Source organism: Carassius auratus, chromosome 16, assembly GCF_003368295.1.
Source record: "Carassius auratus strain Wakin chromosome 16, ASM336829v1, whole genome shotgun sequence".
NCBI classification, from domain to species: Eukaryota; Metazoa; Chordata; class Actinopteri; order Cypriniformes; family Cyprinidae; genus Carassius; species Carassius auratus.
In genome coordinates, this window is record NC_039258.1 from 26,842,238 (window position 1) to 26,870,193 (window position 27,956).

General features: G+C 36.8%; 3 protein-coding genes across 10 annotated transcripts in view; 2 read left to right on the forward strand and 1 right to left on the reverse strand.

The window, feature by feature from the left end:
* The window catches only part of lipeb (lipase, hormone-sensitive b), a 32,039-nt gene extending 22,597 nt beyond the window's left edge, over positions 1–9,442 (forward strand). For all 6 annotated transcript variants that reach the window (XM_026284929.1, XM_026284930.1, XM_026284931.1 and 3 more), the window contains 4 exons: positions 120–260; positions 3,060–3,301; positions 4,986–5,246; positions 5,381–9,442. In XM_026284929.1, the coding sequence (XP_026140714.1) occupies positions 120–260; positions 3,060–3,301; positions 4,986–5,246; positions 5,381–5,800 (1,064 nt within the window). In that variant the 3' untranslated portion in view covers positions 5,801–9,442. The remainder of the gene's footprint in view (positions 1–119; positions 261–3,059; positions 3,302–4,985; positions 5,247–5,380) is intronic.
* Positions 9,443–9,565: 123 nt separating this feature from the next.
* tmem145 (transmembrane protein 145) lies at positions 9,566–25,871 on the forward strand. 3 transcript variants are annotated; one of them, XM_026284935.1, is made up of 16 exons: positions 9,566–9,895; positions 13,065–13,139; positions 15,049–15,126; positions 15,569–15,655; positions 16,043–16,144; positions 17,196–17,237; positions 17,958–18,042; positions 18,580–18,651; positions 18,855–18,923; positions 19,152–19,232; positions 19,704–19,782; positions 20,029–20,122; positions 21,584–21,756; positions 22,582–22,702; positions 22,800–22,985; positions 23,932–25,871. In XM_026284935.1, exons 1-16 carry the CDS (start codon positions 9,800–9,802, stop codon positions 24,163–24,165), a joined length of 1,674 nt encoding a protein of 557 aa, XP_026140720.1. In that variant the 5' UTR covers positions 9,566–9,799; the 3' UTR covers positions 24,166–25,871. The 3 variants fall into 3 exon arrangements, with proteins under 3 accessions (XP_026140720.1, XP_026140723.1, XP_026140721.1); XM_026284936.1 differs by lacking the exon at positions 9,566–9,895 and adding an exon at positions 12,070–12,637; XM_026284938.1 differs by lacking the exon at positions 17,196–17,237.
* A 308-nt stretch (positions 25,872–26,179) lies between these two features.
* On the reverse strand, positions 26,180–27,508 carry mrpl17 (mitochondrial ribosomal protein L17). Its single transcript, XM_026284940.1, has 3 exons — positions 27,094–27,508; positions 26,741–26,809; positions 26,180–26,647 (listed from the first exon to the last, which is right to left on the reverse strand). The coding sequence occupies exons 1-3, from the start codon at positions 27,265–27,267 to the stop codon at positions 26,387–26,389; spliced, it is 504 nt and encodes a 167-aa protein (XP_026140725.1). The 5' UTR covers positions 27,268–27,508; the 3' UTR covers positions 26,180–26,386.
* Between the last annotated feature and the right edge of the window lie 448 nt (positions 27,509–27,956).

A 27,956-nucleotide genomic window follows, 5' to 3' on the forward strand; every position in this document is an offset into this window, starting at 1 on the left:
TGTTTGTTAGTTTAGTTTAATTTACTTAAAATTGGGAAAAAAAATTTTTTCTTTTCTTTTTTTTTTTTTTACCCCTATTGTTTGTTATTTACTTTCTGCCTTTTCCCCTCGGTGTGTAGGCACAGATCCACAGGCGGAGAAGCAGGTGGAGAAGGTGAGCACTTTGAGCATGGTGAGGAGAGATACTGCCCTGCTGCTCCGAGACTTCAGACAAGGGGCCTCCAACTGGATCCATTCACTGCTGGACAGAGGGAGTGCAGGTACCTCTATTAGATAGATTGTGTTTAAGTCATTGTGCTGAGTGTCTAAATGACATTTATCAACATGTCTTTTTATGCTTCTAATTCCTCCACACACTGATGATGATGCATTTGTAATAGTGCAGCTGGCTAATTATATGATCTGTTTTAATTAGGTTTAATTTAATGCTTACGAAGCCCTTGAGCATTCTGCTTTGCTTCATATAATTGGCTCCATGGTGATAATTACCATTTTCTCTGAGCTATATGTGGTAGCTTCTCTAACTCACTCTCCAGTTTGTGGTGCGTGACCCACAGATAGTGGTTCTTCTGAGCATGTGCAGACTGAATGCTTCTGAATGGAGGCCCCAGTTCAGTCTGCATCTGTTATACCTAGCAGGCTGATGAATCATACCTGGAAGTCCTAGGGAACTGGGGAACTGCCTATGGTGTCACAACCACATGAATATTTCCGCTTCTCTCTACAGCAGTCACGTTTGTATTAAGTGTTTCTAACTTGGTAACCCTTTGACCTCTGTGGTCTTCCCCATAGTATTTCATCACCAGAAATGAGAAATGTATCAGAAATCAGAAATGTAGCCCCACCTCACCTGCTTTGATTGGTTGCTGCCATTCTTTCTTACTGAATGATTCAAATTATAATACATATTCTATACTATTTTGCCAAAAAAAAAAAAAAAAAAAACACTAAGATCCAGTTTTACTAACAGCTTGCACCGGCGCAAACAGTTTTTTCCTGTTAAAATAGTACTGTCAGGTTCTACTAAAGATGAGCTGTGATTAATAAGCGCTGAAAAGGCATGGACACGTTATTTTTGCACCACAATTATTGAATATACATTTGTAGGAGTCTTCCTTTCAGACGCAACATTTATGGGAGGAGAGTACTATCGTTTGGCAAGCCATGTGATTTTTAATTTGCTTCAGGAAATAAAAGATGACTTGGATCCCTCAACTAGGAGTCACACAATACTAGTTCTATCAAAACTTACAACCCTGGCCTCAGATTCTTTTCAGCGTACTTTGGCTTCTTTATTTCTTTATTCTTTATTTGTGACTACACTAATTTGTTCTGCGCTTGGTATGGTTTGTTAGTTAATATGTAAATGAGATGTTGAGTCTAATTAGCGCATTGTTAGTAAATTGCCTGTAGAAATTTCCACACCCATAGAATTGCGCTCTTGCGTTAATTTGCCTTGTTTAGTAAAACTGGTCCCAAGTACTAAAGTCAACATTTTAAATGCTGTAAGTGAATTTAGGCAACACAACATTACAATATATGTCATACATTTGCTAAAAATTACATAAAATTTTTTAAATAAGAATGTTATAGGTTGAATTTCATGTGAGTTTTTGATGACGTGAAGGTACCGTATTTTTCGGACTATAAGTCGCACCTGAGTATAAGCCGCATCAGTCCAAAAATACGTAATGGTGAGGAAAAAAAAGTCGCACTGGACTATAAGTCAGATTTAATTAGAACCAAGAACCGAGAGAAAACATTAACATCTACAGCCACGAGAGGGCGCTCTATGCTGCTCAATGGTAGACTACAGGAGCACTGAGCAGTATAGAGCGCCCTCTCACGCCTGGAGAAGGTAATGTTTTGTCTTGGTTCATTTCTCTTGGTTCATGTCAAATTAATTTTGATAAGTCGCACCTGACTATAAGTCGCAGGACCAGCCAAACTATGAAAAAAACTTATGTGACTTATAGTCTGGAAAATACAGTAATCTGAATGTTCGTGGAAGGTTAAATATGATATTGGCTGATAGCTGATATGGTACCAATATATTAGCATTACTAACAAAACTATCACAAATGCGCAGCTCTGATTGTCTTTGCATTTTTATTCTTTCTCAGTTCAGTTTTATTGCAGTTTTGATTGCATGGTCGCACAGCTGAAAATCTGATGATAACCATCTCAAACAAAGCTCTTTGTAATGGCTTCACATACTCTGTTGTGCCAAATGCCCATCGGTTTTGAAGTCAATGGTTTAAATGGACTACTATCAACCCCAGATCTCATATCATTTGAGCTCATCAGCTCACACAGAGAGAGAAAGAGTAGGGCTGTGCAGGATGTCAATGCAGTGTGGCTAAAAGGCATCATTAGTGTGGCGTGTCACACAACACAAAGCATTCTAATTGCCTCATGATGGCCATGAATTCATTAATTCACTATGCTAACATTGCTGTGAATAGTTTTTCACGAGCTTATGGCTATGAGCAGTGCAGCTGTGTTGTGACTGGTGTGTCTGTCAGTCATATGTGTCAGTTTGTATGATTCCTGAGTGTCTTTTTAATGCCACACACACACCTCACATGAGCCAGTCACATGCCTTACCTCTCCCTGGCAACTGTTTCCTCGCCAACAGCCTCCACCAATGTCTGTGTGAGGGTCTTTGTAAACCCCCCACCCCTTGTGCTTAAAATTCCTACCCTCTGCCCATTTCTGCCCTCTGCTTTCTTTACTTTTCTCATTTCCTCTTTTTGCATATTTGCATTACGAAATCTCTGTATGAGATTTTTATGAGTAATTTCTTTTCTTGCTGACTGCTTAACTTGCTTTGGGAATTCAGAATTACCTTAGTTTTCTGGTTTAGTTTTTTTGCCTTCACATTTTGGGCCTGTTAATATATCATGTAGACATTTATCTTAGAAAACAATAACATGAGAGCCTCATCAGTCAATATATATGATTATAAAGCATCTGTATATCCAGAATGACCTTGAAATGACATCTCTTGTTTAAATAACCACCAAAAATGACCTAAATATTTCCTTTTCCCCTTTTAGACTCCGTAAGAAAGAGTGTTTCAGAAGCCTCTCTGACCTCTCCACACGCAGACCCTCCGGTGTCCGGCAAGGCATCTGAATACTCCCTGGAGAAGGGGTCTCTGAAGAGCCAGACGTGCCAGGACTTGGGCACACACGCTAACAGCGGTGCCAGCAACGTACAGAAAAATGCCAGCCACCTTAGCACCACCACAGCCAACCACAACTCCATCCCTGACATCACACTGACACCCGAGAGCAAGGTACAGCTCATCATCTAGTGCTTTAGAAGGGTTTAATCAAATTCCTGCTTTCACTGTGTCCGTAAAGCTCCTATGGCGTCGAAGGTCTCTCTTTTACAGATTGCAACAGTGAGTCATATTAATCAACAGGCGGATGCCAATCTCTGCTGCACAGCATCCATCAGGCTGTTTTTCATGGCTTTATGTGTGTGTGAAACGTATGCCAATATTTGCGCTGATTAATTTGATATCTAGAGTGAGAATGACCTAGCCTTCAACAGTTTAACAGTGTTTATATCATAGTCAAACATAACATTTAAACAACAGACAGCCCCATTGTTAGTGAGAATCTGGTATGTTTACTGGAGTGCAGCACAGATGTTCGTAAAGAGTATCAATTTGCTATCGGTGGCAGAAAAACAGGAGTTTGTTGTGCCATAATTGGTATCAGAGTCAGAGCTGTGGCAGAATGCAGGCTGTCTAATGCACATAATTAACTGGCCTCTTAACACTGCCTGATTTTAATAGCTTGCAGTAAATTGTTGATCTGGTTATTTCAGTCCGGTACACTCCGTTCAAATAAATCACTTTACTTTTTTTGGATTCCACACAGTTATTTCACTGTATTCCTCGCTGTCTGGCTTAGTGAAGTGAGGAAGGCTAGTGCTGAGAGTTACGTCTAGTTGTGCAACTCTGAGAAAGTGCAAAGGATTATGCTGCAATGATGTCACTTGGATTTTTTTATGCCATAGTTCAAGTATGTGTTAAAATCCCGCAGAGAATACCATGATGCTACTACGTCAGATGTGTGAATAATTGCAGGATTTGAAACGCTAATTTTTGCTGCCTGTCTCAAATGAGTCATCTCAGCTTTTCCTGAACCCATTCCTCCCTTCTTCCACACTCCATACAAATATCCACTGTCCTATATAACAAATCCAATAATTAATAATTAATATATATATATATATATATATATATATATATATAAAAATATATATATGAACTAATATATAATTTATACCAGACATGTATTGAATTATACAGTTAAAATGTGGCTATTATAATATTTTAATATGACTAGAATGCATTCAAATGTATCAAAATTATAGGACGTTTTATGCTACAATAATTGTATATTTAAAATAAATTATTTTCTTTTGAACTTTATATTCATCAAAGAATCCTGAAAAAGTATCAGTGTTTCCACAAAAAGCAGTACAAAAGTTTTTAACATTGATAAGAAATTTTTCTTAGTATTTTTTAACATACACGTGTGTGTGTGTGTGTGTGTGTGTATAAATTATAATAAATGTATAGGTAAATTAATGCTAAATTCATATTAGACATGTCTTTATCCAGTTAATATACTGCTAATATACAGTACCTTTTCTTTTTTTTTAATAAATTCGTATTTTTAATACAGCAAGAATGCATTTAATTATCTATATTTTCCTTAAAAAAAATGCATCACTATTTTCACAAAAAGCAGCAAAAATGTTGGGTCCTAGCCCCCCAGTGTAGTGATGGGGACACTATACTGTCAACAAGCACCGTCCTTATATATAATGTGTGTATATGTAAACAAAAACTTTTATTTTGGATGCCATTAATCGCGACTAATCATTTGACAGCACTACATTTTACATAAATAATCAGTCATTAATCAAACCTGATCACCAAGTTCATATCTTATTTCTCCTAGCCCGAGGATGTGAGTTTCTTCCTCTGCAAAGAAGTGGATCCCTCAGTATCAGAATCCTTTTCATTTGTGGCCATTCCGCCCCCTGGTGGTCAGGAGGACTCTGAGAATCCCCGGGAGTTTCCAGAAGACTTTGAGCCTCTGCGTTCGGAACAATTAGCAGAAATGAACGTGCAGAGTTCTCCCATTGTCAGAAACCCTTACATGTCCCCTCTTCTGGCTCCAGACAGCATGCTAAAGGGACTACCTCCGGTACACCTAGTGGTAAGAGTGTCTTCATAATTGATCAATTTAAGAAGACATGGTTGAATAAAGTTATTTCCAGAATTTACGTTCTCGATATAAGCTCATATTTTGACTTGAGTCTTGTACCATCTGTCTCATCCCTCTTTTCTCAGGCCTGTCATCTGGACCCCATGCTAGATGACTCTGTGATGTTTGCCAAAAGGCTGCAAAATATCGGTCAGCCAGTGACCCTTTGTGTTGTGGATGACCTTCCTCATGGCTTCCTCAGTCTGTCCCAGCTCTCGAGGGAAACTCGGGAAGCTGCTAACGTATGCATGGAGCGAATCAGGGATGTCTTCACCATGAAAGACCCTCCCCCAGAGATGCGCATGCACCACAAACTGGAACGAACCAACCAGAAGCCTTCTGCTACCAAAAGAGACCACACTCAGCTCTCGCAAGTGACTGTGCAGCAGGAGGAGGAGGAGGAGGAGGGGCTATCTGTTGGGGGAGGGGCTTCTGTTGTGGATGAGGAGGGGCTTACTAGTTTTTACCTTCCCACTAAAGCTGAAGCTGAAAAGATTCCAGCTTAGATTTTGGCCTGAATAATACCAAAAGAGATACATATGGTCAGAGCAAGGTCATGTTATGTGAATAATGAAGTGATTATAGCGGACAAGAGTATAGAGAGAAAGATAAAGGAATTAACCAACTATAAAATTAAAACTTATGAAATACATTCTTAATTATTTAGTTATAGAGTGGATAAAGTTCAAATTACAATAGAACACCTCCAGCTTTATTACTGTACCTAAATGTGATTGTGAACATTTGTACTCCCTTTACATGTTTACCACTTTGCCTTTGTTGCGCTATACCAGCACAAAATCTAATATCCTGCCTTTTACAAAAACATCCCAGCACATAACTGTCACTGAAAGACGTTACAAATGGATGTATAAACCCTAACCTCACTACTTAGAGCACTATAACTATTCTTATACGTTAATGAAATCAGTCTACAAACTGTGATTCAATATTACACCTGTGTGTTACACACTAAACTCCATAGAATGCATTGCTGCTAGGCATCCTGGGGCTAACTGACAAGAGCATTTATTAATGGTAGAATTTTTTTTCTTTATAGCAGCTTTTGAATTATTTATGACACCGATTTATAATATGGTGTTACTGTGTATGTTAATCACCGTTTATTAATCTGCCTGCCTCTCGGCTCCTAGAGGACGTCCTGTGCGAGTAGCGTTTGAATAGGATTTCTGATGCTGCTTTGTCCTCATAGAGTTGGGTGTTTATGAAATGCAATTAATCGTTCATTAATTAAAGCGTTCTGTGGAAGTAAGGCTCAAGTTACACAAGACCGCATAGAAATTGTGACATAATGTTGTGTTCTATGATGGTCTTGTTATATTTAAAATAATAGTCGATTTTGTTATATATTATCTTCATAATGGCTTAGTGAATTGTGTTTGGTTTGCTGTAAAGTGCTAGTTCGTCTGAAAATGAATGTTTTCATGTTTTCACACTCACATCATTTCAAACCTGTCTGATGATTTCTTTAAGAACGTTTCGGCTGTTTTTGCCCAAACAATGAAAGCCACTGGGGTCCAAAACAACCCAACACGGGTCTCCTTTGACTTTTATTCTGTGGGCAAAAAAACTGAGAATATGTTCCACAAAACAACGAAAGTCATTCAGCTTTGGAACGACTCAGTGTTTGGATTAATTTCTCTTTAGTGTCTTATGTGGTGTTGAAGTGGCATAATTTGACTCATTAAGGTTTGTTTATCATAATCATACTGTAATCACATTTATCTGTACAGTTAAACTATAGATTAGTTTGCTTGTCAAAAAGACAAGAATATATATACTGATTTAAAATCTGAACAAAAACTGCACACTCTATCGCCTCCTCTGTGTCGTTCTCTGTCATGTCAGCACAAGTTTCCATTACTTTTTCCTATCCCTTGTTCCTTCGGTCAGTTTGTTTCCCTTTGTTAGCAATCGTGTCTTCTGTCCCTGTGCACGCCGACCCATTTTGAGCGCACCTCAGTTCTTCAATTCTCACCCAGCCCGTCCTAGAGGTATTTTAAGCAGACTCCCTTAACACCCAGCAACCTTGAGCCAATGAAATCTTTCAGCTTGCACATGTGTGATGCATACCGCTGTGATAGTGCGTCTCTATTTGAATCAAGTTGCCTCTTTCTCCGGCACTGATTGACTCTATTGACTCTCAGAAAAAAAAAATAGCTAACATTTTGTCACTCCATAAAGTTTATTAGTGCTGTATGTGAGGTTTGGGACTTTGTGTGCACAGCTTTGCTGAGTGTGTTTATATAGATCACATAGCCTATTTAAACTATTGTCAACTTTGTTATGAAACAACAAGTTATAACTCCACTTGATGACATTTTAAGCTTTGCTCAGCTAAGTGGCACAATGCGACATGTCTTTTGGGACTTTATATATCCCTGGCAAAGGCCTCTTCTTTATCGGAGCGTCTGTGATTGGATTAACCCAGAGCTATGTGCTGAGAGAAAACAATGCTCCATCTGCTGATTGCAGCATTTGAGCGTTAGTTTATAAGAGTGTCACGATATCAAAAGATTTGCTTGCTTGCTGTTTTCACCGTGTCAGAGCTGCTCCTTTCTGGTGACAGATTTGAAATACCAAATCTTGGTTGTTTTGCAGATTCTGATGACATGTGTATGTTACACATGTCTGATCATTTGTGCTTCTGGGTGTTTGTGTCAGATGGTTCCTGTTTCAGTTAATATGTGCATGTTCAGAAACGCGTTTGTCGCACTTTGTGTTATAGTGGTGCTTGGAAAAGCTTCTCAGTGTCACTGTGCTAGTAGATGTGAGGGCCATTGTGTGTAGTCCCTTCATGGAACCATGACTAAAACAACCAGAACTAGGAAAGGAATGATAAGACACTGACGCCCTCTGGTTATCTGTTCCAGGTGAGTTGTGTCTAAGCCTTTTTTTTTTACATTTTGGGTTGGACAGTGTAACCTTGAATGCACTGCTGAGCATTTCCACCTTGTTTTTTTTCACCACTTTGTGTGTGTGTGACACTCAAACAGCCTTCCTTTAGAGAGAGATTACTCATTCATCTCAAGGGTGTTATATAAAACACTGTGTTCATTTAGTCCTGCTTAAATGGCCATACCTGTGTTACCGAGGCGAAACTGTGCCGCATCATCTCATCTCAGAGACAAGCCCACTGAGTCGTGTCACTGCATTTACATCTGTTCTCAAGACTTAATAGTCAATCTGTCACTGACTTGGAGTTTTAATCAGTAGGTTGGTGTTTTGTTGTGTCAGAATGGATTTGTTGCAAGTGGTTTTGAGCTCCTGTCCTCCTTGAAGTCCACTGGCGGTGACTCTTTAAGTGCAGGCTGTAATGACCACTGCAGTATCATTTGCGAGGTTGCTGATGTCTATTCTCTCCTCACTTTCACTGCCGTCATTGAGTGATACAAAATTCAGATTGACTGCACAGTATGTCCCCGGCAAACTTTTGCGTTTAGTCAGACATGATGTTTTCAGGACCGTCTCTGCAAATAAGCACTTTATAGTTAAGTGTAAAAAGCAGCATATTTGATCCTGGGCCACAAAACCAGTCATAAGTCCCACGCGTGAATTTGTAGTAATAGCCAACAATTCACATATCCTAACAAACCATACCTCAATGGAAAGCTTATTTATTCATGATGTATAATGTATGCATATCAATTTAAAAAAAAAAATTGCCCCTTATGGCTGGTTTTGAAGTCCAGGGTCACATATAGGGTGGCATGGAGGTTTCAGATGACGAAGTTTTTTTATATGCGTTGTTTAATAATATTTTTTGTTTATGATTTATTTTACATTTTTTAGCAATACTATTCATAATATTATATTAGTAATAGTAATTATAATGATTATTCTTGTTATTGATATTTTTGTTATTATTGTTGTTGTTGTTATTATTCCTCATGTAAAGACACCATAAGTGCAAACCTGTGTATTTGGAATGTAACGTTACTGTAAATGCATTGATGAGATTTATTGTATATAGAGATAATTAAACTCTTAAGTTGTTGTTTTTTTTGTTCTTAGACAGAGTATTTTTGAGAAGGGGAGGACTGTGGGAATGATAACTGAGAGTATTTTTCTGCAGTATGTATTTTTTCCCTGTGTTGATTTATATTTGAATAAATATTTTCTCTGCATCTCTGTTTGTTTTGTGGCGGGATAAAGAACGCGAAAAAGCTGTTAAATCTGTAAAGGAAGGGCTCAAATCGATAGAATTCGTCTAATGTTATGTCGCAACAAAATATCGGCAGCGCGCGTGCGATACCAGTCGCGCTCCCGGCGAAAATTCTGGGGATGCATGCGTTTGAGGTGAAGAACGGGGACGCGCGTCTGTCAGATCTCAGCTAGTATTCCTGCTCTCTCTCTCTCTCTCTCTCTCTCTCTCTCTCTCTCTCTCTCTCTCTCTCACACACATACACACACACACACACACACACACACACACACAGCATCTGGAGGAGATCGGAGAGCGACGCGACGGTGGACAGGTGAAGATGGAGAAAGTATTAGGACTCGCCGTGGTGTCCAGTATTTTATGTGTCGGCTCGGTTTTAGGGAAATACGTCAGAGGTATCGTCAACACAAAAGAGGTGAGTATAATGTTTACGTTTTATTGCTGTTGTGCCTCTAATGTTTCGGAGTTCTCGGGCGTTCTTGCTGCGCAGCTCCTGGTGGCTGTTATTAATGGGCTCTTATGGCAAGTGTGTATTCACGCCTCCACGTTCGCGCGCATCTGGAAGCCTGGTGCTTTAATAATATGCTTTGCCAGGATCATACACTCGCCGCTATTGATCTGATAAAAGCGTAATTCGTCCTCCAGCCACGAAAAACACATTTTAAACGGCGTATTGCCGACATTTAAGTTACACCTTCCCATCCGCTTTTACAGGTGTGTGTCAGCGAAGATGCTCTTCTGGTGGCATCACAGCATTGTTGAATTGCAATTACCGCATGTTGATGTCCAGATATATTAAGGCTGCTTATCTGTGTTCATTTAAAATTAAAATTAAAAATTAAATTGGAACCAGATGATTTGAGTCATATATTGCAGTTGAAGTGTGTCTTTATTTTGCATCCATCATTTTCTTTATTTTTAATAACTGTCGGGTGTTTTGATTGCAGTGTGCCATATGTGAAAAACACTGACTATTATTTGATAGACACAAAGTAAATGTTGGCCTGAAGCAAATAGTGAAACTCATTTTGCTGCAAAAAGTTATTGCAGCACTTATTTTCATCAGAATAATTTAATGAACAAATATGGGGGAAATACAAAAATATAATATATATTTTCAAAAAGCATTGTCAGCTTATAAAGAATTGCTTAAAATGACTCTTAGTACTTAAAAGCTTCCATAGACAGCTTCAATTTGTATGCAGTGAGTTAAGTGATTAAATTATGATTAAGTATGTGTTTGTCTCTTCCAATTAAATTTGCCAGTTGTAAGATGAGTCCTGTCCTGTTTTTGCTGTGGGTAATGTAACAACAACTTGTTCCTGCTTGTATCCAAATACTGATCCTGCTCTCCTTTTAGGTCACTGAGACAGTTAAATAGTTCATTAATCTCACTTCTGTTCATTTCCTTTCAAGGTCGTTCTTTTACACTGCCATGGACGCATGCACACACACTTTATACATTACTGGGAGATTTTGTCAAGTTCAACATGTTTGGTTGTGTGAAACACCGTTATTTTACTTTTTATTTATTTAATTTTTTATGTCTATATGGTTTGTATTCATTTTGTTTCAGGTTCCGAGGGTTGAGCAGGGAACAGCCTATGGGTAACTTACACTGCCACAGGCATATAAGACTCTTTCTAGGGGCATTCAGGTCTATGTGTTGTGTGTGTTAGTGTAAATGTGTGTCAGTGCATGTGAGTGCATTTATCCAGTGCTCCGTTGTGTGACTTAAGTAATGAATCATTTAAAAGTCCAGTGGACCTGGGGTGACATGACTAGTTGATTGGTAATTAATTCTTAATGAGGCTAAGCGAGCGGACAGAGATCCGGAAAGACACCGAGACGTGAGTCCACCACTGATTCGGTGAAGTGCCCAGATACTGCATCTGGGTATAATGCTTGATTAACGTAGTGTCTGTGTGCCGTGTCTCTCACCCTCCCTTTTGGTTTATTAACTGACTTTAGTTATTTTATTAAAGTACTTATATTATTTGTTGTCTTAAACTGTTGCACTTGTGTATTACTAAAGCTGTGAAACTGTTTGAATCACCTTTACATTCATTATACTCTATATATTACACTCTCATAGCTACATAATAGTATATTTGAAACTTTACATAGAAAATAATCTTTTTAATAGCTGTTGGGTACGGAGAGTTATTTGATTGCACTGAGTCTTATGAGAACCACTGGCAATTATTTGATAGACACAAAAATATATATTGGCCTGAAGCAAACAGTGATTGAAAATTGGATATTACTTCAAATACCAAAGAAAAGGTTGGTAAGCATTTCTTATGCTAAATAACAAGCACTCTTCACATCTAGTGGTTTTATTTTCGAAATAGTTTTTTTTTATATATATATTTGTTTTACTTTCTGTATTAAGCCCATTCACATCCACTTTAAATGCCTCTGTATAATTCAGATTTTATTTATTTTAAGGTGTCCTTGTTATAGTGTAATTGTACATTTAAATTATAAGTTATATTCATTTATTACATGTTCTTTCTACTAAACATTCATTTATTTCAGTAATTCAACTCAAATTGAGAAACTTTTATAAAAAAAAAATTCAGTGCACACATACTGAAGTAGTTAAAGTCTTTGGTTCTGTACTTACTGTCTCAATTCAGCGTGGCATGGAGGTGATCAGTTTGTGGCACTGCTGTGGCATTTCTTTGTAAACGGGAGCAGTGACTTTGGTTTTCAATAAACACAATGGACCAACACCAGCAGATGACATTGCACCCCAAATCATCACAGACTGACTTCTTGTTTCTATAGTAGCTACAATGTGCATCATGTGTCCGTTGCCATGACAATAGTACTTTGATTTTTGTATCAGAGAGGGCCTTTTCTTTTTTTTGAGTGGTTGTTTTTTTTAACTGGCTGACTGACCATAGATGCTCTTTTACTTGTGCTTCTGTTTTAGAGAGACAAGGTGGTCTTTCAGAAGCTTGGTCATGTGACGTGATTATTTGGCCTCAGTTCTGGGTCAGAAAGTCTTAAGGCTGGTGTCTGTATTGTCAAGGAAACCTGTTGTTATGGAAACCACCAACAGGGAGAGGTTAATATGGACATGGGGCTGAAAGCTGCAGCGCACTTACTGCCATTTTACACTTCACTGACTGCGTGTGTGTCTGTCAGCGTAAGTTTAAGAGTGCAAACTGAAGCCCTGAACACTGCAGGAATGTATTAACACTTCAGCTGTTACAGTATAATGCGATATGAAGATTTTTAAACCGTTATCACTGCATTATAAGACTGGCTTTATTAATTTTTGGAGTGTGAAGCTTGGTAGCAGAAGTTTGCCGCAAGCTGTGGTCCATCATGTGTCATTGAGCAAGCTCCAGGGGAAATGTGCTTCTGATAAATGTACTGTTAGCTGCTTTGTCTGCTAAATGTCTCTGATGTCATATCTGGATGGTGAAGCTGTTCTGTGAAAGTCTCACGAGATTTACGTTTGCTCCAAATAAACAGCGCATGAATGTCGCTCAGAATGAAGGTTACCATCCAGACAAAGCCACTACATAACTGTTTGATTCTCTTCTGTTTCCCTCCCCTCTTCTTCACAGGACTGGGTTTTCCTCACAAGATTTTGCTTCCTGACTGATTTTGGCCGACTGAACTTCAAGTTCCGATACCCCAAGGTAAACTTAAAGACCTGCATTTGAATTTTAACTCCTGAGCAGATTACTAATGTAGTATCAAAAATATTTGCATGGAGGCATAATACATCAGTAGCACATTTAGGCCTATAAGTATCACCAGTTATGTTGGATTGATTGATTGATTGATTGATTCAGCTGATATTAGATATTTAGTTATGCATACTCATTTGATTTATTTTTACATTTAGATTACCTTTGCTGTCATTTAATTCTTCTTTACAGTTGATCTTTAAAAACACTATTGATTTAATAACACTATTAGTTGTAATCATTAGCAAATATCAAAATAATATTATTTTTGTCAGACTGTACAATATAATGCCTAAATTCAATTTAAAGCATTTAAAGTTAAGTTTAGTTTGTGATTTACACGCATACACACACATTATGATATTTATGAACTTTCATCTAATTAGGCAATAATTGTTATTATATATTGATGGTTGGACGGATGGATGCATGCATGCATTAAAGGGTTAGTTTAGCCAAAAATGAAAATGATGTCATTAATAACTCACCCTCATGTCGTTCCAAACCGTGAGACCTCCGTTCATCTTCAGAACAAAGTTTAAGATATTTTAGATTTAGTCAGAGAGCTTCCTGTTCTTCCATTGAAAATGTACGGTATACTGTCCATGTCCAGAAAGGTAATAAAAAATCTTCAAAGTAATCGAAAATACATTTTGGTCCAAACATAACAAAATTAACATTAATTCAACATTGTCCTCTCTTTCGTGTCTGTTGTGAGCGAGTTCACAAGACTGCAGTGATGCTGCTGATGTACAACACTGTACGATTTGTCGTGATTTGTGTTATTTTTGGACCAAAATGTATTTTGATGCTTCAACAAATTCTAACTGACCCTCTGATGTCACATGGACTACTTTGATGATGTTTTTCTTACCTTTCTGGACATGGACAGTATACCGTACAAACAGCTTCAATTGAGGGACTGAGAGCTCTCGGACTAAATCTAAAATATCTTAAACTGTGTTCCGAAGATAAACGGAGGTCTCACGGGTTTGGAACAACATGAGGGTGAGTCATTAATGACATAATTTTTAGAAGTAAGTGTACTTACTTTAAGTAAGTGTAAACATTTCTTTAAACAGGATGGTGATGTGTAAATGTTTCTTACTTTGTTTAAAGATCATATTTTTTTCCTTTTGTACTGCACTTGAAGCTTCATAAACAATTAAATGTTTCCCAGAAGACAAAATTAATACAATTTACTCTGATCATCCAATTAAAAAAAGGTTTACTCCCCCGGCTCTTTATGCATTGTGTGGCCTTCTTGAGCATCAGTACATGTAATGTACTGTAATAATGTATGTATATATGTAATAATTATTGTGTATTAGATTAAAAGTATATTAATAATTTGACATTGATTCAACTAGAATTATATTTTGTTTGTTGTTTTATGAACACACACACACACACACATTATTTATTGTTATAGGACTATATATTAATATATCTATTCATATAACAATTATTGTGTATTACATGATTACATGAATATAATAATTGAAAATTATTCATATAGAATTATAATATTGTGCATCTCTCACAACATAAATTTCATAAATATCTAAATTATCCCTTCACAACATAAATATTATATTTACCTAAAATCATAACAAATACCAAATTTTTGGGTAACAATAAAACTACAACAAAAAAGTTCTACAAAGTTTGACCATTAAATTATGTTCTCAGACTGTGCCTTTCGTTTTTTTTCTCTGTCAGTAGATCTCTATATAGCTCCAATATATCATTTAAGTTTCTCGATGTTCAAGTATTAATCCCGCCCCCCTTTCTCTTTCTATCTATCCATCTATCCTGTTTTTCAATTCCTCCCTCTATGCCTGTTTTTCACTGAAAGTCCCGATGCTGTCAGAACATATTGCTCTACTTTGATGAAAGCTCTCAGTGGCCAGCTGTGTACAAGAGGCCGGACAAGGTGAGACACACACTGACAGACTCTGTGTTTGTGTGTGTGAAAATATTGAGTGTACTGACAGACTGCGTGTGTGTGTGTGTGTGTGTGTGTGTGTGAACAAACAGAGAGTGCGAGCATGAATGCTTTCGTTCCGCGTCAGTAGAAAGTATGAGGATTAAAGGAGAAATGTCAGCAGTGTTCTGTGGATTAAAAGTCCAAATCCAGTCCCCAAAAAGACATGAGTGTCAGTACAAGTGCATATTTAAATCCAATACATTTCCTCCCTCCTCGTGGCAGGATCTGCATTGCGGGACTCTATGAAAAGTGCTTGTAGGAAACCCCTGCTCTTCATCCCACTCCTCAAGTACTAATCTGCTTAGTACTTCAGCTCTTGGTATTGTTACAGTGTGTTTGACATCCCATGGAGAGTTGTTTGTTAATGGAGGGTTTATGTGCTCTACAGGACTGCTACCAAAAAGAGTCGGTATTGAGGCCTGAAAATAACCAGGTCATCAACCTGACCACCCGCTACACCTGGTCTGGCTGTATGGTAAGAAAAAATCTAATAATATATAGTCTTGAGTGATTGTGTGTGTCCTTTAGGCTTGAATAGTAGGGTTACAGTACTAAATTGATGTTCTGCACCACTGGCACCACCAAAAATAATTGTTTTCAAACTGGTTTCCCTAACACATCCCCTATCTGCCATTGGTTGAGCTTAATCAAACAAGCATAATTAAACATGCCACCATATTTACATATTTTGATCAGTGGCTCACTCCTGTCTCTGCATATTAAACTGGGATAGAAGATGGAATGAAATTACACACATCAGCAATAAATTATAACTGTTCTCTGTTGAAATAGTGATGAACATCTGCACAATGAAGAGTTGCTTCTCTTTAAATTGTTATGTCTTTGTGTCTGCCTCTGCCAGGTGGAAGGTGAAGGTAATGAAGAGATGCTGAGTTGTGTAGGAGGGCGAAGCTTTCGTTCTGTCAGAGAGAGATGGTGGTACATTGCGCTCAGCAAGTGTGGGGTGAGTGGTGATACAGTAAACAATAAACGAGGGACTAGGAATGTGCCTGAAGCAGACTACCAGATTCAGAAAGGCATGATTAATGACCACAGAATGAACAACTAATTATACCGACTTATACTGAAGTACAAGGGTAAAACAAATTTATAATGAACATATCAAACAACATAATGGTTAGTCTGTGAAGCATATGATTAAAAGTTGTATCTTGTGAATGAAAATGAGAACTGTGTGAAATTCAAATCAGTTGGCTTTCTTCCCGTTTCCTTTTACTGTGAACTCCTGAGAAAATCAAAAATTAAATTATCATAATGTATCATATTTATATTTCGAAATGCTTATGGTAATAATTTAAACATACTGAGCAGTGTTGGTATTTGTAGACTTTATCTAAAAAGGGTTTTCATATTTGAAAATGTAAAATTGATGAGTACATTTTAATGAACAAAGTAAATGTTATGAAAAACCTAAACAAAAAATTGTTTTAATGTAAGCTAAGTCTAAACACTAGTATAAACACATAACACAATTACTAAAACTGAATCTAAAATTAACTGAAAATGTAAAAATAAAAGCTTATTTAAAATATGAGTAAATATTACTATAGTACAGTATGATAATATTATGAATTATGAAATATTTGCCAAATGGATCAGTCTAAATATGATTTTCATAAAGTTTTGATGCACTTCCAGTTTCACCCACATTTATTTCTATATGAATACAGAAACAGATCATTTTGACATTTCAACTGATAAGGATATCTATCTATCCATCTATATATCTATCTATCTATCGATCAATCGATAGTTAAAGTTTGCATCGTCCCATGATAATAAATATATATACAAAATATATATATATTTATATATATATATTAAAAAAAAATTTAAATGCTTTTTCCTTCTTTATTATGACTGGCTTTACGGTCCAATCCAAAATACACTGAAGTCTGCATATATAGCATGTAGGAAACATGGCAAGTGTTTGTTTGACCTTATTTTAAGGAATGTTATTAAAGGGAATTTTTTTTTTTTTTTTTTTTTTGAAGATGAAGAGGCTCAGTTCTGCATTTGGCCATCTTCAGAAGGCAGTGAGCGATTCTTGTTGTAGCTGCTTGAAGGGATGCACATGTAGTGTTGGAGAGCTACACGATGTGAAAGGGTTTAAGCCAGATAAATGGGAGCAAAATGTAAAGGGTTGTTTCATGGATGGAGGCAGACTGATGGATGCAGGGCTAAATCCTGTTGGACTGAAGTAAAGCACAGTCCCTAAAGGAGCCTCTCTGCGTCTGGTTGCCAATTTCTCTTTTCCTCTCTCTCATACTTCCTTTCTCATTGCCAGTCTTATACCTCTGTATCTCCTAACTTCTGTTACAGTCACTTGATTACTCCCTTCAGCCTTTCATGCTCATTCTTTCTGTATCTAACAGCCTTTTCTCTGTCCCTCTCCAGCTCTATATCTTTGTCCCGCTCTCTCACTTTCCCCTCCATTGATTTGGTGATGGGGCACTCTTCATGCACCTCACCTTTTTGGAGTGCGGGAGAGGGAATGGGTTTTTCCTGCCAAGTGAAATCAAAGTATTTCTTTTTTATTAAGCCGGGCCGAAATCCTCTCAACAGCTAGAAACTGTGCTGCTTTGAAGTATTTTATAGCCCAAAGATCTGTTTGTGCTTGTATGTGTTTGTATGGTCTCTGAAGCTCCTCACTCACTCTCTCTCTCTCTCTCTCTCTCTCTCTCTCTCTCTGTTTTACACCTCCTGCGTTTCTCTCCTCTGAATTCTCTCTTTTTCTCCTTCACCATGCAACACAGGGAGATGGGCTGCAGCTGGAATATGAAATGACATTAACCAATGGACAGTCCTTCTGGACCCAGCATTTCTCTGCAGATGAATTTGGTGAGACATGACTGAAACTGGGAGGAATTTATTTTGTACTATGTGAAAGCATGCCAAAGTGTATGCATTATAGTCTTTTGAAGTTATACAACACCTTAAGATAACTAAAAATCTTCTACTCCATCACAGCTCTCAAATCTCATATGTAGAATGTGAATGCAACATTGGCAAGTCACATCTGTGACAGCAAATCTGGAATGTTATTGTCTTATTTAAGGGAAAAAAAAGGGTAATTTAGTTCTACTATTAATTTTGCCATGTTCACTATTCTATTTAATATGTGAATTAAATAATACTAATAATAAATATATATTTTGTCCCCTGGTTACTATTTACTGTAATTTAAAGTCATACTGTATGGAAAAGAACAGTGTGAACATACTGTTAAATTTCACATTCTTAGAAAGCTGTACAGCATTGAGAGAAAGAGAGAGTAAATGATGAGAATTCTTGGGTGAACTATTGTTTCAAGAGATTTATCATGCTTCTAATCGTGACTGAAAACTGCTCTTGTTTTGCTCTGTTTATGTGTTCCAGGCATCCTGGAGACAGACATCACGTTCTTGGTTATATTCGCTACTGTGTTTACACTGTCTTGTTATTTTGCTTGTGAGTTTCCATGTCCTGGAGGTATAAAAGACCTTAGATGTGTTGGTCTCAGTGCATAATTTGCAAGTCTTATTATTCAGTGTTAAATTAAAAGTTATTTTTAGCCATCTCCTCCAGATAAACAGACTTACAGATACTATGAGTCTATCAGCATTAGTCATTCATTTCTCTTCAATCTCTTTTCTTCTGTGTTATTCATTTAGATAATTTAAAGGGAAGACAGCTGCTCCATACGACTTATAAGATGTTTATGACTGCGGCTGGAGTGGAGGGTGAGAAAGGCCTCTGCACACACTCTTATAGATAAAGCACACACATTTATATGACACTAGACTTTGCGACGCTGGATGCATAACAATATCTCTTGTGTCATCCCTTCTTTCTTTCCCCCTTATCTCCTCCCCACATTCATCTTCTTCCTCTGTGCTCTCATGGCTCTTACTGTGAATGATATCTCTCTTCTCTCTGGCATCCTTTACTTTCTGATTGCTTTCTTTCAGTCTTAAGCCTACTTTTCTTTTGCATTTACTGGGGCGTTTATGCCAGAGATGGTGTTGGAAATGGCAGCCTCAAGATATTAGGTAAGAGAAACACTTTATGAATGAGTCAGACACTCATTATTGGAAAATTAACCCTGATTGGGTGGTCTTAAATCATTCTGAAGGGTTTTGTTTTTGTAATTTTCTATTTTCCTAATAACTAGCTGACTGTACATCATCTTGAATTTTATCTTGAACTACTTACAAATAAATGATTGACATGTAATATTATTTTTTATTCTCCAGTCCAGTCTAGTTACCGAACATTTAATTTCAATGTACACATTTTCCTCTATATTAAAGAAAAATGGTTTTGTAACTATTTGATGAAACCAAAAATATTGTATTATGATATTGACCCAAACCGTATTACAATGCAGCATCTAAACACATTTGGTTTTAGCAGCACACATTTGTGTGCTTGTGACTGGATTCATTTTTAAATGCTGACCTGATTCATAACCTACTTGTGGCCACCTGTGTAACTCTCTGTGGCTCCGTTCCTCTCACCAGGGAAATTACTCTTTTCTGTGAGCTTCCTGATTTTCTTGCTCATGCTGATTCTCCTGGGGAAGGGATTCACAGTCACCAGGTAGGAGGCCTTACTTCTCACATAATGTGGGTAATGACTTACAAGGCTAATCATGCTAATGTGACCCAGATGTCAAGACAAATTTGAGTATGTGCTGAAAATGTGCTTGAATGAACTTCCTTTTGCTGCTGATGTTCTTTAAGTATGCATGTGATCCTACATGTCTTTTGACAAACGGTTTCAAAGAAAATGACATAGTGATAATGTTTCTTTCTTTTTTCTTTTTTCATTTTTTTTTATTTCCAGAGCAAGAATAAGTCACAGTGGCTCTGTGAAATTATCCATTTATATGACGATATACACCATCATGTACATCATCCTCTTCATATATGAAGCAGAGGTAAGATCTGATGTTTTTTAGGCTGACAATAAGCTGAATATTCATAACATTCACTACTGTTCAAAAGTTTGAGGTCAATAAGGTTTTTATTTTTTGAGAGAAATACTTTCTTTTTTTTTAAAAAAAAAAGGTTGTTTTGCTTTTTGCTTTATATTTATCAAAGAATCCAAAAAAATGGATCACAGTTCTTAAAAAAAACAAAAAAAAACAGCACAACGGTTTTCTACATTGGTAAAAATAAGATGTTTGCAAAAAAAGATGAGAATTAAATCAACATATTAGCATGATTTCAGAAGGGGATCAAGTGACTGTAGTAATTACTGCTAAAAATTCAGCTTTGCCATCAGTGGAATTAAAATAGACAACTGTTGTAAAAAAAAAAAATGTTTTACTTATTTTTTGTTTAAATAAATAAGCATTAAAACATTCAAAACACATTTTAAAATCTTACTGACCCCCAAAATGTTGGATTTCTGATGCTTTTGTTGGCAGTATACACTTTAAATTGAATGAACACAATATAATTTATCATTTTGTTCATTTATTGAAATAAAAGGTAACACTTTTCTTAAAGCCTTTATGTATAGTGCATTATAAATGTAGTTTTAATGCATTAATTATGCCTTGTAATAATGCATTGTACAATCTTATGAATAAATGTAATGTAATCGGGTAATACATTATAACACTTATCAATTCATCATTACACTATGCATTTTAAATTCGGTTATAATTATTTACGACAAGATATCATATTACAACACCCACATTATGAAGAATTCTAATGCAATGTACCCATTTTTAACCTGTTTTAATGTATTATGCATAAATTCTATAAGTAAAATGTGGAGAAAAAAAAATCTGTTATATTGTACTTTAGTTAAAATTATAATTTGCTCCAATTACTTTAGTTGAAATTTTCCGTTTTCACAGAAAAAAAAACATCAGTCCATATCAGAAATGTCTTCAAATGTCTATTCAATTCCATATTACCTAAAGCATAAAAAGTTTGAGGACTCATCCTCTTTGAGCACTATCTGCTGCAGTTTCTCATGCTGCACCCGAGAGCTACTCCACTCTATACATAATGTAAGGCTGCGAGATGAAGTTTCTCAGCTTGAGCATGTCGTGCTGCTGTAGTGTGCTGTAATGGAACCCGGCAGATAGACGGATAGATAGAAAGAGAGAAAGACAGGTAGAGAGAATGACCCAGATAAGCTCTTGCCATGTCATTAAAGAGTTCCTGTTGCATCTTGTCAATGTCACCCTTTGCTCTAATGCAGCTTTAGATGTTTGGATTTAAGGAATGTTCTGCCATTTTCCACTTATGCAGCCTAACAGATTGTGCCATGGTTGGGTTTAAAACCATCAGTCAAACAGATGGGTTGCCAAGGGCGGTGATTTCCCTGTTCCCACTCGCACTGTGTGTGTGTGTGTGTGTGTGTGTGTGTGTGTTTGTAGTTCTTTGATCCAGGCGAGGTGCTGTATGCTTATGACAGCCCTGCAGGGTACGGTCTAATGGGTCTGCAGCTGCTTGCCTACGTATGGTTCTGCTACGCTGTGCTGGTGTCCCTCAAACACTACCCTGAAAAACAACCTTTCTACATCCCCTTCTTCACTGCGTACACTCTGTGGTGAGTTCTGCTGTAATACAAAACAAGAGGCTTATATTATTCTATTTTTCCATTGCTTTAATTAATTAGCTGAATAAACATGAATGTGCAAGAGGAAACATAAATTGTCACAAACTTGCTTGTTTGAAACAGTAACTTTTTTCACATGCAACATCCACTGGCAGTAAAAGCACCTTTACTCCCTTTTTATTCACCATGAAATAAAAATAAATGTATTCTAAATGTGTTATTTTACTCACTAATCTGTGCATGTTTAAGTTTATTCATTCTTTTATTTGTTGGCATACTGTTTTAATTCAAAATGTTTTCAAGTCAGTCTTTCTGTAATGTATGCCGGATTTTATACTTAAACCCCATCTCTCACTTATAAGTGAAACAACAACCATAGAATAAAATGGATACCTTGTCCTACTTTTTTTTTTTTTTTTTTTTAATAATCTGTTTCACTTGGATACATCACAATATGAAAACAAAAGATGTGACCCTACTTTAGTAACGTATAGTAATGTAAAAACCATTTAGTGTGCAATATGTTTTCATCATACAAAATAGTCAAATGTATACAAAGTACAGTATTTAGCTTTGGCAAGAACTTTTCCCGATCCCACGTAAGGTGTCTGAGAGTTTCTCTCATGAGTTTAAATCATTGGAAATGTGAACTCAAAGTAAAACCATTTTTAAACATAAGTCTTTTTATGAGACTAGACTGAAACGGTTTGTCTCTACTTTGACTCAAAGCTCTCCACAGCCTTTGTAAATCTGTAAAGAAGATTGACAGTATAAAGCTTATGCTCCTCTTCTCATCCATTACTCTTTCACCCATAGGTTTTTTGCTGTGCCAGTCATGGCTCTGATTGCCAACTTTGGCATCTCTCGCTGGGCCAGGGAAAAGATTGTGAACGGCATCCAACTCGGCATCCATCTCTATGCCCATGTCGTCTTCCTGGTAGGATTCTTTGTTGTTGCTGTTGTTTATTGTAACTTCATTTATGTAGGCTTATAATATGATAAAACACTCTGTGTGACTAATCCTGTCATTCTAGGCCATCACACGTCCGTCAGCAGCCAATAAGAACTTTCCCTACCACGTGCGGACGTCACAGATTGGAATCCTTCTCTCCAGTCCTAAAGGCATGGGGGCGGAAAGCTTCCCTCATCATGCCTATGGGAATAGCTCCTTCCTGGGAGACTCTCAGCCAAACTTCACAGAGCTCTTCTCCATCCACTCAGTGAGTATTAGATGTTTGATAGAAATTAAAAACTGATTTAAATGTATGTGTTGAATTGAAGTGAACTTATTTTGATGATAATATAATAAGGTTGGGCTGCTTTTTTTATTTAATAAAAAAAAAAGTTTTTAGCATTGAATAACCATTGTTCCTGATTGTGTTGAAGATTGGAAAAAAAAGAAATCGAAAATTATTTTCACTATAAAAAAAACCTGTGCAATGCAAAGTTTCCATGGATGTTAAAGGTTCTAAGTGTAACGTAGAGGCCAAAAAATAACCTTAATTTGTAATGGATAGTTCACCAAAAAATGAACATTTGAATAAGTTTATTGCTCCATTGGAATGGATTTGGAGAAATGTACAAATTAAAAATTTACATTATATCACTTGCTCACCACTGGATCCTCTGCAGTGAATGGGTGCCGTCAGAATGAGCGTTCACAAAGATGGTAAAAACGCCCATGAATTAATGGTGCACTTTTGCAATAAACAAACCAATCTTTAGGACATTTATTTTTTTATTTCAAACCACTGCTTCTGACTAAAATACCAAAATGGCTAAAGTCCAAAATGCTCTATGAATAACACCGTTGTCTCATCTGAATCAATAGAGAAATATGCACAGATCATGTGCCATTTACAAGTGAAAACTGTCCAAAACTAAAGGTGAAATGTGTGATGGACTAAAGGAGTTTGTGGTGATTTACTCAGCTGTTTAGACTTTTATTTTGATGGCACCCATTCACTGCAGAGGAATCATTGGTGAGCAAGTGATGTAATGCTACATTTCTCCAAATCAGTTATGATGAAGAAACAAACTGGATGGCCTGAAGAGGAGAAAATTTTCAGCAAATGTTCATTTTTGGGTGAACCGTTCATTTGCGATGTGTACAGTGTACATTCATATAGTTATTTCATATAATCCATGCTATGTTTCCCTATTGAGGACCCTGTGAAGACGATAGATGAGACAGTGGCTCGCAAGGGACAGGAAGTGGCAAGGAACAGCGAGCACAAGATCATCACCACAACGGCAGACCTGTCGAATACCTTCGCCTCTCTTCCTCCTCCCATACCACCACGCAGCTCTGCACACTCCCCCCCTCCTCCTAGATTAACGTCCCACTTCACTGAGTATTTTAGTATGCAAGGGGCCATGGGGATGGGCTCCAATACCTAGAGCGGGCCACAGAGGAACGGGCCATGCGGAAACTACTTTCAAACATCTATGAGGTGCAAAAGAGTTCAATATTTCAATAGATTAGGTTAAGGCAAGCGTGAAAAAGCAAAGCCATTTTCAAAAAAGTTACCAAACATCCATATCTTTGAATTTGTAATGAGAAACGCAAGCTGCAGAACGTCAAGAGAGAGAGTGGGGCATAACCTGCTCACACAGCCCCTAAAAAATAAGAAGCAATAAATATTTCAGCGAGATGACAGAGAGTCACTGGAGAGAGATAATATACAGGCGGTGCAATAGTGACAGGAGACAATGGAGAATCTAGAGTATAGATATTTCAAGCTTAATGTGACCGTAGGATAGCAATGTGTACAGTAACAGTACAGTGAGCTCTTGGCATTTTTTAGGCTTCATTCATTTCAAGAGGTGCCGCTAATATTTGTATTTCCATGCCATTTTAATTCAACAGAACCAAGTATTAATTTCCCTTGCTACTTTTTTTTTTTTTGATGTTTTGAGAATTTATGTATACAATTTGTCTGTAAAGTTGAGACAATTTAGGTTTTATATATTTTTATTCACATTGAATAAAAGCGAATACAGCTAGAGACTTTGCAAACTGATGTTAAACTGCAATGGCAAGTTAACTGTGGAACAACTAGGCAGTATTTGTAAGCCATGCATGTTTGTGCTTTGTCTACATTCTGATATATTCAATGTAATTTTGGGTGTGCCTAGGTTTCACTGATAGCAGTCTTCATTTTGTATGCAGTACACACTTGTTTATAGTTACAGTATGTAGAGCATATTTATCGCAAGCGGATGATGAATGATGACTAGTTCATCTTTATATGAGTCTTTATGGTATTGTCAATTCTGTGCAGGAGTGTGTGGAGTTCAAAAACTATTTGAACAGTTCTGAGTAATTTTGTTACGTATTTGTACATTTAATAACCCTCACAGCGGTCTTCAGCGGATATGGAGATCTTTTGTTCTGTCAGTGAGTAGAAAGTAAATTCATTCGGCCTGCTGGGGTTATCTTAAGGTTTGTTTACTTGAGTGTCTGATGAAAAAATAGCTCTACTCCTACAGAAACACTTTGTATTGACAGCATGGAGCACTTTACTGTTTTGAAACACTAAATTCATTAACATCAGAGACCCGTGAAAATGCAACCATAATGCAATACAGCGAAAGACAAATGAACAGGTAAAATGTGATTGTTTTACCTGTAAAATGTCCTTTATGACTGCTGGTTTTTATTTATCTAACAGACAACCAGTTGTGGGTCTTATTTTGTTATATATCAACATATCCTATATAATCTCCATCTGAAATTGACCTGCTTTACATATAATCCTATAAATTATGTAAAAAAAACTATGAAATATATTTCATTAAAAAAATCTAGGTTCCCATGGTTTGATTTTTTTTTTTTTTTGTATTAATGGATGTGCTTAATCATTAAGCCATTCCTTTAATAAACACTGAACTTGTTCTGTCTGGAAGCAACCAGAAAAGATTATTTTAAAAGGCTTTGCCATGATTTTTTTCATTTCTTCAGTGAGTGTGCACACCTAGAGAGAGCACACTTTTTGAATGTATGATAGATATATTAGCACATCACATCGGGGAGCACAGATTCAGTTAAGCACATTTCTGTTGCACTGTTCATACTGAATGCATTTGAATAGTGTCAAAAGATTTGGCAGTGCATACCCTTTTTGCCAAATTAAAATGGTCTGTTTTACAACATTGGCTTGTTTGTGTGTTTCATTTTGCAGTTTGATTAGCAATTAAGGGAGCTACAGTAAAAGTACAACGGACAAATCATTGTCATTTAAAAACGATGTTTTATATTCTGTTCTAGTGTTCTGCTGTGTAACATACTATACACAAATCTTTAGTAATGTTTGCAGAATGACATGTAACAACCTCATTATCTGTGATATGGAATATCTATACTTTCAAAAATTCACTGATCATTTGAAATGTAGTGAAGACAAAACAGTAATTTAAAATTATGAAAACTTTGTTTGTGACCAGTTACAGGACATCTCATTCAGTCATATACATTTTGCATATATTAATTAAAAAGTCATGGTTATGTTAAGCATCAGCCAAAAATACACAACACTGAGAGCAAATTTTAATGAGATGTTATTGAAATGTATACTGGTTTATTACATGAAATATAATGTAGAAATACAGTGTTTAAAGATCATAAGTCCTTTTTCTCAGACACCATTTGAGCTTTTTCTTCTCTGTATGCTTTCAGAAGTTGGTTTAACAAGTTCAGTTCACTGACACGTTTCACGGGGAACAGCGGTGGGAAAGGGTTGCCTTTATACTCCAGTACAGCCATAGACGCACGGTCCAGATTCTCCCTGTTAGGAATGCGGGCCATTCGTGTATATCCACCCGTCTGATTCTCAAATCTTACCGCCAGAACTTGAAAAAGTTTGGGGATCAAATCTTTTTCCTGAATGGATAAATAAAACATGTAAATGTTATATATGAGACATACACACACACATAAAATTCTAGTGTGAACAAGGATTTATTTATATCTTACTGTGAGCCAGAAATCAGCCATTTTCATTGACTTTTCATTAGTATCTCCCTTTTTGGCATAATCAATCAACTAAAGAGAAAATAGAAACAAGACAAGCATACTTTTAGAGTACATTAACATTTAAACTTAACTTATTACAGCATTTCTAATGGATTTTTACTACATTTTAAAATGTCACATTTACCTGATTTTCACTATTTTAGCCAATTTTAACAAAATCAATATAATTTAGTTTTGTTTTAAATCCCAATAATATTAATGTCCAATGTAAAATAAATGTAGCACATCTTATGGCAGACTGAGCAGCAGACGAACAGATTATACTGAAACTGGAAGCAGTGTTTTGTACTTGCCTTTTCCGCGTAGAAGCGAACCTCGTCGGCTCTGGCTCTTGTTGTCTCTATTCTCTCGTGTCGAACCAGACCTGTGAGTATGTTCCGAAGCATGTTGATTCTGGACTCAGGTCCGAGTCCTATCCTTCGGGCCACCCGGCCATGAGAAATCAACGCCCGCAGGGTGAGTCGCATTTCTGGAAGCGGTGAAGGACACTCCTCCAGAAAATAAAACCTCTCTCTTACACAACGTTAAAGATAATGGGAAAAATGATTAAAAGTCAAGACGAGCACTTCTTTGATCAGCGATTACAAACACTGGAGAACAACAGAATTGTTTATTTCATCCAGAGTATCAAGTTATACTTTCAGGTGACAGCTGAAGCACAGAAGTGCATGTGTGATGGTGCGTCGGTCTAAGGAGTCCGGGATGAAAAAACAGACCTGAGTAAGGTTCCGATTACAAGAAATGTCAAAAGCGGTTACATTGTCATGATGTTTGACCTCCTAAAATTGGTTTCATTAAACATATTTTAAGAACATCCAGAATAATTAATTTTTATTGTAATTTTTTCAGAAAAATGTGTAGCATGTTGTATGTGCCATCTCTAACGGTAGCCCAGTACTGCACAACACAATGGAAACAAGCCGAAACACAACAAAATTAGCACAACACAATGGAAACAAGTTACAACACAATGAAATTACTAAAATAATGAAAACAATCTACGACACAAAATTAGCTCAACATACCAAAATTAGTTGTATGTATGAATTGTGTTGTGATTTCATTGTGTTATGAACTAGGCCACTGTAGCCATGAGTTAAGCTGTAATCAAGTTGGATACAATAATCTCCTCGAAGTAGACTGCAACTAGAAAAAG